This window comes from Natator depressus, chromosome 2, assembly GCF_965152275.1.
Source record: "Natator depressus isolate rNatDep1 chromosome 2, rNatDep2.hap1, whole genome shotgun sequence".
Taxonomy (NCBI): Eukaryota; Metazoa; Chordata; order Testudines; family Cheloniidae; genus Natator; species Natator depressus.
The window spans coordinates 5,656,748-5,667,516 of NC_134235.1; the positions used below are offsets into that span (position 1 = coordinate 5,656,748).

Sequence of the window (10,769 nt, forward strand, 5' to 3'; positions counted from 1 at the left end):
GTACCAGGGAGTAGCCTGGAGGATACACAGCGAGAGAGAACCAAAGACCAGAAGGGAGGGCGGCTTCAGAGGGTGCTACTACCACTCAGAACAGCAGTTGAGGGGAACAACTGCAAACGATCCTAACGTTGGGGTAACTCTAGGTGAAAATGTCTCCAGGGGCCAGGCCCGGGTCGGGGAAGGAGAGCAGCCTGGAAGGAGTTAACAAGAAATCAAGCAGCTGGCGGGCTGTTGAGAAGCTTAGGACTTTCCTTCCCTGGTGTGACAGCTGAGAAGCTAATTAGACATTGGGTGCATGGTACCAGGCCCCGAAAACACGCCAAGGCTTCCCTTCCTTTATTGTTTTCATTTATTATTTGTACAGCAGTCGCACCTAGGTGCCAGAGTCACAGCCCAGGGCTCCAACTGTTTTGTACGTACAATTCATGCCTTCTGCTTTGCTATACAACAGTAAAGGGTATCTCACATAGCACGCATGACAACGGCAACAGTGACAAAGCATGCGTGTCTGCCAAAATCTGTGTCTCTGGCACACAAACACACACGCCCGGATGTGCACTTGACGGAGTGACAAATGCGTCAGCCAAGCGGCGCGTCCTTCTCAGAGGCACACCACACACACACACACACACACGCGCACACACATACACACAGAGTTTCTTATTCTTGATGAACAGCAGGAACGAAGCTCTTGCCAGGGAGGCATCTGCAGCCAGCTATAAGCGTGCGAGAGAGCTGAGCGTGAAGCCGGGGCCTGTGGTGAGCATCCTAGCCGCAGCGGGGAGGCGCCAGGATTCTGTCAGGCCGAAGGGCTCCTCCCCACGCCTCACAGCCCGTTCCTCAGAAGGGCGCAGAGGACGCTGGCTGTAAGCCCCGCGGCCGTGGCGGCGTAGCTGCTGCCCACGCTGCCCGCCCCGTTGTGGTTGCAGAGGTCGGTACTGCAGCAGGAAACGTTCTGCTTTCCCACGGTGAAGTCCTGGTAGTTCGGCTGGCACGACGCAGCGCACTCCTTGTTGATGACATTGAAAAAGCCCACGACGTCTGGAAGGAAGACAACATGGTTTCATTTTGGGCGGGGAGGGGGTGCGGAAAGGGTCTATGTGGGTTGCCTGTCACTGCCCCTGCCCCCCACATCAATCCCTGTCCCGTGCATATCCCAGAAGCACTCCCTCCCGTCAGGGTCACCCAGAAGGAGGTGGGGGCAAAAAGGGTAGCTTGCCCTGGGCCCCCTACCTGAGAGGCCCCTGAACCCGAGTGGTGGTGTGACCTGGTGCCCGGCGTTACACCACTACTCGGTGCATATGAACCCAGCCGTCTCCTCTATTATGATGGAGGAGGCACCGGGCCAAATCTGAGCGAGTGACGCTGCGACCTGGTGCATGGGGCCGCAGCACCACTTAGGTTTGGGGGCCCGCTGACAGAGGGGTGGCTGGGCCAAACCAGACTGGGTCGGCAACCCCCATGCACCAGGTTGCAACGCCTGGAGCGAGAAGCCAGGCTTAGCCCCCAGGACAGGAGCTGCTGCAGCAGGGTGTGTGGGGGGCAGGATCACACTCTCTTCCAGGCAGAGCGGACTATGGAACTTGGGGGCCTGGCCCAGGAGGGGAGCTGGGATGGAGACGGGGCGCTCTTCTCGCCTTGACGGAGGGGAAGACTGGGATTGAGGGGCCCCCTTGCTGGGAGAGGGAGCTGTGGCGGGTGCTGTTCAGTTAGCCCCTCCCCTCGCCCACGGACATAAACGGATCTTGAAGAGGGCGAGGCTAATTCTCTCCCAGGACAGAAACAGCCTGGAGGGCTGTTCTGTTTCCTTGTAGCCTGTCTTCCACTCTCACTTAAGGCCTGAAGGCCTCTAACTACAGGGGTGTGGCAGGAGCCCTGCTACAGGTCTCTATTCACAAGAGGCACAGGTGCTGGAACTAGGGGTGCGGGGGGGCTGCCGCACCCCCTGGCTTGACCCGGTTTCCATCATATGCAGGGCTCTCAGCACCCCCACAATACAAGTTGTTCCAGCACCTCTGACAAGAGGGGGCAGGGCTGGGAGACGGAGAGCAAGAGGGCTGGGGGGAGCCGAGCAGGGGGCTTGGGGAGCCGGGCTGGACTAGGGAGGGGAAGGGAAGCGGCAGCAGGGGGCTGAGGAGGGGTGCTAGCAGTGTGGAAATCACTTGATGTTGTGTTTCTTTTTTTTCTTTCATGTTTGAATTTAAAAAAAAATTAAAACATAGTAAAGAGTTTACACACATGCACAGTGTGTGTGTGTGTGTGTGTGTGTGTGTGTGTAATGGTAGGTTCCCCAAAAGCAGGGTGACCAGAAAGCAAATGTGAAAAATCGGGACGGGGGGTGGGGGTAATAGGTGCCCATATAAGAAAAAGCCCTGACTATCGGGACTGTCCCTATAAAATTGGGACATCTGGTCACCCTACCCAAAAGAGAGACCATTTAGTCAAAAAGAAAAGGAGTACTTGTGGCACCTTAGAGACTAACCAATTTATCTGAGCATAAGCTTTCGTGAGCTACAGCTCACTTCATCGGATGCATACTGTGGAAAGTATAGAAGATCTTTTTATACACCCAAAGCATGAAAAAATGGGTGTTTACCACTACAAAAGGTTTTCTCTCCCCCCACCCCACTCTCCAGCTGGTAATAGCTTATCTAAAGTGATCACTCTCCTTATAATGTGTATGATAATCAAGTTGGGCCATTTCCAGCACCTGGATTTGTGCTGGAAATGGCCCAGCTTGATTATCATACACATTATAAGGAGAGTGATCACTTTAGATAAGCTATTACCAGCAGGAGAGTGGGGTGGAGGGATAGAAAACCTTTTGTAGTGGTAAACACCCATTTTTTCATGCTTTGGGTGTATAAAAAGATCTTCTATACTTTCCACAGTATGCATCCGATGCAGTGAGCTGTAGCTCACGAAAGCTTATGCTCAAATAAATTGGTTAGTCTCTAAGGTGCCACAAGTCCTCCTTTTCTTTTTGCGAATACAGACTAACACGACTGTTACTCTGAAACCTGTCATTTAGTCAAAAGTTTGGGAACCACTGCGTGGGGGATTCTAAAACACGACCACGGCCAAGTCTCACTGAATTGAATCAGCCGAGGCAGTTCCAATGAAGTGAGCTGGCGCTCATGAAAGCTTATGCTCAAATACATTTGTTAGTCTCTAAGGTGCCACAAGTCCTCCTTGTTCTTTTTGCGAATACAGACTGACCCGGCTGCTACTCTGAAACCGACCACTAGAAGGAGTCTCGGCAAAGGAGTGACAAAGAGAAGGGAAAGAACATAAAGCAGGTTGCATTTCTTGGGGGAACCAGCTTGTAAAAAAAATCCAGTTTAATTGAGCGTGTTTGCTTGACTTGTAGTATAACAAACCCTTTGCCTTTCTATAGCACACTTAGCCAAGAATTTCAAAGCATTATTATTATAACTCCAGAGACCCCATACAGGGATCGGGGCCCCACTGTAGCAAGCATTGTACAATCACAGAGCCTGAGACAGTCCTGCACCTCTGTTATAAACAAGTCTAGCCTCCCAACATCGCTGTGAGTGAGTTAATGGAGTATTGGTATCCCCATTTTACAGATGGGAGAGTGGAGTAATACAGGGGCTAAGCAATTTGCCCAGAGACACACAGGGGATCCAGTTCAGAGCTGAACACTATTAGCTGGTGTAACAAATGTTTTCTTGGCCCTTCAGTGTGTATGTTACAGCAGCTCAGACTTCCTTACACATAGGTGCATTAGTGAAAGTAGGGCTAAGCTCTCTGAAAGGAGAGAGCTCTCCTGTCGGTTTAATGACTCCACCCCGCTCGAGAGGCGGTAGCTACGTTGGCGTGAGAAGCTCTCCTGCCGACACAGCTCTGCTTACATCGCTCAGGGATGTGGATTATTTACACCCCTGAACGACATACATTATACCAAAGTAAGTTCTAGGGTAGACCAGGTGACAGTGTAGACATTACCTCCACCGACAGGATGAATTCGTCTGTCACTGTATTTAATCTACCTCCTGAGAGGTGGTGGCTAGGTTGATGGAAGGATTGTTCCATCGGCCTAGCGCTCTCTGCACCAGGGCTTAGGTTGGTATAGCTACGTCTCTCAGAGGCACTGGACCACTTTTTATAGTGGGGTGCTGAAAGCCAGCTAACGAAACTGTAAACCATATTTCAGAGTAGCCGTGTTAGTCTGTATTCGCAAAAAGAAAAGGAGGACTTGTGGCACCTTAGAGACTAACAAACTTATTTGAGCATAAGCTTTCGTGAGCTAATAAATTGGTTAGTCTCTAAGGTGCCACAAGTCCTCCTTTTCTTTTTGTAAACCATGCGTCTTCAAAAGTAATGTGGAAAAGCGCAATTCCCGCTCACAGCACACGGATGCAGCACAGCTCCGGCAGTCTCAAGAATCATGAGATGATGCTAGCGTCCTTCAGACAGCACCAGCAGACTTTTCACAGTGACACCTGGGGATGACTTTTCACAGGATGACACCTGCCGCACCCCTAATTCCCGCGCCTATGCTCAGAGGCCTGGCGTTTTCACGCCCTCAAGAGCCGTAGCTAGGCCGATGTAAGCTTCCACTGTAGACCAGCTCTAAATTAATTCCTCACTACCAAATCTGGCCTGGTGAGTTAATGGAAGAGCCAGCAATACAGAACTTATGACTCCTGGCTCCCAGTGTCCCTGTTCTAACCACTGAACCATACAGCCTTCCTGTCTAACCCAGGGAAGTTTTGTGTGAAAGAAAGATTTAACAGAGGATATTAGTGTTCCTCCAACAGGTAATTTCTAAAACTAGAATTGCTTTCAGTGTCCCTGGGCTTCCTACACATTGACATCAATGGAGCAGTACTGATTTACACCAGCTGAGGATCTGGCCCAGAGACTTCCAGACAGGCAGAGATGGGTACACCCTAATGGGTTGGGTTTTACAATATAAATATAACACCCCCCCTCTTCTTCTGGGCCCTGGGGAATTCTGCAGAGAGGCTCCTGCGGGAAAGCAGTGTACGCCAGAAGCACTAAGCATCAGTGTTAGCCTTCTGCCTTTCCTGAATAAAGCGAAAGTCAAGCTGAAGGCCTTTTGCCCCCACTCATTCCCAGTCAGCATGTCTCCTCCTGTAGCAAGAGACCCGGCAGTGGCACCCAGATAGGGATCTCTGAAAGGCTGCAATGGAAGGGGATCTGTTCACACATCCTAGAGGGATGTCTCTGTGTTAGCCCCTTCGGTGTCTGATACCAAACTGGGACTTTGCCTTACTGATCACATCCGTCTTGCATGCTTGAGAGTCGTTGCCACACAGCTTCTGTGTCTGACAGTTGGAGTTGCTGAGCTGCATCTTGCACGTGTAACATTTCAAAGAACCACCTGCAGGAGAGGAAGAGGGTTAGAAGGGAATGCAATACAGGGAGTCTCATGCACACTACCAAACAGACAGGGCAATTGCAATGTAAACCGTGGCTTAAAAGACCCTCCCTCCATCTTTACCGTGGGTCACACCCCAGAGAGTCATGTGTAGGAAGGGGGAGGGAGATAGGCAATTTTTGGAGGGCTTGGAGCATGTTCCCTCTAAATAGTTTCAAGAATAAGGACTATCAAGGAGAGAACAGTTTATTAACGATGATGATGATTATTGGTAAATGAGAACATGGACCATTTCTTCCAAAACATTTGATAACACCGAGCACCATGGCGTTCCGCTCCTGATTGGAGCCCCCGGGAGCTTTGGCAGTAAATAACAATCGGACATCAATGTTAAATTAACCAGGATGGATGGAGGGAGGCCTAAAAGGTGTGGATTGATCTAATGTTGTGACTTGTGACACCGGCTTTCTGGCAACCCCCTCGAGCACAGAGTCTATGCACACCCTTCATCTCCCTCTGGAAATGAATCCCAGTGGGTAGAGTGGTCCTGGGTGAATTTAAACGGGTCATACACCTGGGCGTGCGTGAAGGCCCTAGGGCAGCGTGTCGCAATACTGTACATTTCCACAGCACCGTGAAGTGCACTGAACAAAGGCAATGATGCAAGTGCAGACAATCGCAGTTTAAAGCCCAGATCCTCAGTAGTGCTTCGGTACCTATCGATACCAATCCACTTGCATTGTCCCTGGATGTTCAGCACTACACTGGCTGGAATCGCTTACCTACCTTCCAGAAGTGTTGGGAGGAGATGTGCCTGTCTGGGCAGGGCTTTTGAAAACGTCATGCACTATCCTGGGGCTAAGCATTATTATTCTGATTCTCCCAGCACCACCTGAGGCGTGTCTTGCTCTCATGCAGCTGAAATGTCCAACAGCACCCCAGGTGTGTTCAACATGAGGACTTTCAATTAACGTACCTGCCTTACCCTCTATGGGGAGCGAGAAGGCTGGAGCTTCCACCTTACTGGGGCCGGCCATATCCCTCCACCATTTATTAAACTTTTGAATAGTTATTTTTTTGAGCATTAGTAGCCCATCTCACTGACTGACTGGCAACGTCCCGCCCCTTATATACCCGTGAGGGTGTGGTGACAACAGTCTAGGAGGTTTGGGGAAAGTCTGGAAGGTTCCACAAGATTTTACAAAGGTCCAGAACATTCTAGGAGGTTAGTGAAAAATGAAGCCACATACGAAATACCTGAAACATTTTACTTCAAACGTTCTATTTTCCCCTTTGTCGCTAACAACAAAAACAGCCCCGCGAGCCTGGAGCCCCCCGAGCCCAGCACCCCAGGTGGTCGCCTGCCCCTCAATCTGGCCCTGCTTAAGTTCATTTGCACAAATTCTTGTGGGTTTAGCTCACTGTCCCCATCTTGATCTAGCTCAGGCACTTATCTGGCCCCCACTAGCACAGGATCTGAGCACCTCATCACCTTTGATACACTTACCCTGACAGCACCCCATTATCTCCCTTTTACAGATGGGGAGCAGAGGCACAGAGAGGCCAAGTGATGTGCTCCAGGATGCCTGTAGCAGAGCAAAAAATTGAACCCAGGTCTAGCACCTTCACCACCAGACCATCTTTCCTTTCCGAGTGCAGAATTATGCGGCTTCCCCTCCCAATCTTGACTTTGATTCCCCAGCACAACCACCAGTGGAGGGGAATCCCAGTGGCACAAAGTTCTTCCTGCTCCCAGGCGAGGCTGGCTAGCACGGGTGTACCAAGGGTGCCTGGGGAGATACATTGATTCAGCCAGCTCCTTTGGTGGGATTCCCATGTGGCCTTCCCTGGAGGGTCCATACCCCTTTGGGTGCAGCTGTCCCCATGGGATCTGAGAAGGGAATTCATTCCCCCTCCCTGCCCATGCCAAGTGGGTTTCTCAAGCTCCATAACCTGTAATGGTTCTTCTGTGTGTGTGTGGGGGGGGAAAGGGTGTCAATTATACCCAGGACTAAGGAGATGACCTGCCGATAAAATGAATCCAGGAAGCCGATCTAATCTCATGCTAACTTTACACTGGTCCCCTTGGTTCACAGGCTCGGATCAATGGGATCAGAGTTCCCAGATCTAGGGCTACATCCAGGCCTGACATTGTACAGTGGAGAGTGGGTGCCTTCGGCAGGGTTCGTGGGATGATGATGATTATTAATAACAACGTGGCCAGAGCGTAGACTGGCTCCTGTCTGGATCAGAGCACCAGTGCGCTAGCAGCTGTATAAACCAGTAAACCAAAGACGGCCCCAGCGTGCTCAGACTCCCATGTCTCTCCCAGCAATAACTCAGGCTCCAGAGCGCAGAGCTGTAGACGCTATTGAAGGAATTGCACACGCTCTGTTAGACTGCCCAGTTCATCACCGAGAATGGCAGGATGGTTCCCAGTGAGCATTTTCTCGTGTATTATCCCAAACTCTTATAAAAGACCCAAATAATTTGCCTAACACCCATTTCCTTGGGAGGCTGTTCCATAGCCCAGGAAGTCTGGCAGGATGCTTTTTGCAGCTCTTCAGCCTAAATTTTCCCTTTCTTATTCCATCTCAGTATTCTTAGCCATACCCTCTTGTGCCACCTGAAACCATTCCTCTCCCACCCATCTCTGTAGGCACGTCACCTGCCCCCTTTGGTTATGACTTAGAGAATATAGACGGTCTAGTTTTTCCTCCACGTTCATTCTGTTGCTCTTCTCTAAACTCCCTCTGTCAATAAGCCCCGAGGCATCTCACTGGTTTCCAAAGTAACCCCCCTCCAAGCAGTAAGAAAACCTGCCAGTAAACGGAAACCTCCTGTTGTATGAGGCAGGGGAAAGGCATAAAAGGAAAGATTAGAAAGGTAGTGGGGGATTCAGGTACCAGCGTAACGGAGGGAGTGTGGATAGATAGATAGACAGGGATGGCCGGTTTGTAGAACTTTTGGTGGTGCCCAGAACCCGCCCCCCCCCAAACTCCGTCCCGCACCTTCCTAAGGCTCTGGGAGGGAGTTTGGGTGGGGGAAGGAGGTCTGGGGTGCAGGCCCCGGGCTGGGGCAAGGGATTGGGGTTCAGGAGGGGTGCAGGGTGCAGGCTCTTGGAGGGAGTTTGGGGGCAGGAGAGGGTGTGTGGAAAGGGGGTGGGGGTGCAGGCTCTGGGACGGAGTTTGGGTGCAGGCTCCAGGCTGGGGCAGGGGGTGGGTGTGCAGGAGTGGGAGAGGGGTACAGGCTCTGGGAAGGAGTTTGGGGATGGGAGGGGGTGCGGAGGGAGGGGGTGCAGTGGTGAGGGTTCTTGGGTGTGGCTGGGGATGAGGGGTTCATGATGCAGGAGGGGGCTCAGGGCTGGGACAGAGGGTCAAGGTGCAGGTGGATGAGGGCTCTGGCTGGGGATGAGGGGTTTGGGAGGGGCTCAGGGCTGGGGCAGAGGGTAGGGGTGCGGGGGGGGTGAGGGCTCTGGCTGGGGATGAGGGGTTTGGGGTGTTGGAGAGGCTCAGGGCTGGGGCAGAGGGTTGGGGTGTGGGGGGGTGAGGGCTGTGGTTGGGGGGGTGGGCTCTGGAGTGGGGCAGGGCTGGGGATGAGTTTGGGGTGCAGGCAGGCTGCCCCGGGGCTGGGGCCAGAGAGGAGGACTCCCCCCAGCCCTCTCCCCGCCAGCAGCAGCAAGCTCCGGGAGAGGGAACCCCTCCTTCCCCCCTCCCCCCCCCAGCATGGGGCAGGTGTGGTGACTGTGGGCGGGGGGGGGTCCCCTTCTGCTGGTGAAGGGTCCCGCCTGAAGAGGGAAGGGTCCGAGGAGGAAGGGCAGGGTCAGCCTGGCCTGCCACTGGCGGTGGGGGGCGCTAGGACCCTGTGGTGGCAGTTGATGCCGAGCAGAGTGAGCGTGAAGCTGCAGGGGAGAGGCAGGGACACTCCAGGACACGGGGGAGGCGCACGAGGGCAGCAAGTGGGGGCTGGGGGACACTCGGGGGAGGTGCGGGGGGGTGGCAGGTGGGGCCGGGGGAGAGACCCGGCCCCGAACATTGGTGGAGCCAGGCCCCCAAGCCTTGAAGATTGCTGGAGCCCATACAACTCACCGCCCCAGTAGATAGATAGTTTCTAGAAATGAGCACTCATTTCAAATCCCAAGCACATAAACTCTCATCAGGAATGCAGAAGACCATCTTTATCCTTATATGGACCAGTCTGCTGTCCATAAGAACGGCCACACTGGGTCAGACCAATGGTCCATCTAGCCCAGTATCCTGTCTTCTGACAGTGGCCAGTGCTGGGTGCTTCAGAGGGAATGACCAGAACAGGTAACCGTCAAGTGATCAACCACCAAGTGGTCCAGGAGAATGCCAATACACTATATTTGGAGCTGGAGCCAGTGACTTCAGAAGTTATTTCTTTGCTGCAAACACACTCTAAGGATCTCTCCAGCCACTCCCAGAGCCGTTTATCTTGGTGGTAAGGAGATGGGTTGGGGTACGGAGGAATCTCCTGGATGTCTTACCTGGCTCTGTGCACAGGACGGCAGCCAGCAGGATGACCAGAAAAGCCTTCATCTTCGGAGGATGAGCCAAGCACAGAGAATACGGGACACCTCCTCCTGGGGTGCTTTATAGCCCGTTTCAGTTATCTCATCAATCGCAGTGGGCTGGGAGGTGTCACCGGTAAATCGCTCATTTCAGGACCAGCTGGTTCTGTGAGTCATGGCACTGATATTTGTGATAAATGCCCCTCCTCTGTGGACCTGTGCCCATCAACTGTGCTCTCAGATACTTCCCTCCCCATCACTGCTCATTTCCTCATTGTCCAGCGTGCTTGGGAGAATGGTTCACATCTCAGTGGAGAAAAACAAAGCACCTAAAATCAAGGATGGCCTTCTCTTTGTGACCCTTCCCTGGGTTGGGGAGATTTTTGCTGCTCAGGTGTGACTAATCTTCTGTGAGTGCTACACCCATCGTAACCAGGGGCACCAGCTTTAAATTAAACACAGGCTCATTCTTTAACGAATTTTCCAGGTGTCTCCACAGTAGCTCAGAGTCACGCCTCTCTAAGCCCAAGTGCATGATGTAAGCTGTTTCTCAGGCTCTTTGCGGAACATTGGAGGGGAATGAAATTCCATTCACGTTTCCTAAAGGGCAATTCCCAAAGTCTCTAGTTTCGCCACATGTGGCCGATGCCCAGTCTCAGAGAATAGGCGACCTCCGTGTATGGCGGCAAGGCCATTGGGAAGAAAGACAGGAGAACTTCTAGGCCCCTGAATACTAAACGGGGGACTCTGCTGAGAGGAGGATATGGTTCTCAGGACACTCGGCCAATTAAACCCCTAACCTCACCAGCAGCCAATAGGAAGGAAGGATAAAATCCCTGCTGTTGAAGGAGAGGGGAAGGGAGGGTAGAG

At 52.5% G+C, this 10,769-nt stretch overlaps 1 protein-coding gene across 1 annotated transcript; it reads right to left on the bottom strand.

Moving 5' to 3' along the window:
• Positions 1–333: 333 nt before the first annotated feature.
• On the bottom strand, positions 334–10,008 carry PSCA (prostate stem cell antigen). Its single transcript, XM_074942931.1, has 3 exons — positions 9,876–10,008; positions 5,264–5,371; positions 334–1,041 (listed from the first exon to the last, which is right to left on the bottom strand). The coding sequence occupies exons 1-3, from the start codon at positions 9,925–9,927 to the stop codon at positions 827–829; spliced, it is 375 nt and encodes a 124-aa protein (XP_074799032.1). The 5' UTR covers positions 9,928–10,008; the 3' UTR covers positions 334–826.
• Positions 10,009–10,769: the final 761 nt, after the last annotated feature.

Excerpts from the sequence above, each read along its gene's own strand:
- PSCA (XM_074942931.1), bottom strand. The coding sequence starts at position 9,927 with ATGAAGGCTTTTCTGGTCATCCTGCTGGCTGCCGTCCTGTGCACAGAG. Across the intron at positions 5,372-9,875 it reads CGTCCTGTGCACAGAGCCAG|GTGGTTCTTTGAAATGTTAC; the intron begins GTAAGACATCCA and ends CCTCTCCTGCAG. Across the intron at positions 1,042-5,263 it reads ATGCAAGACGGATGTGATCA|ACGTCGTGGGCTTTTTCAAT; the intron begins GTAAGGCAAAGT and ends TCTTCCTTCCAG.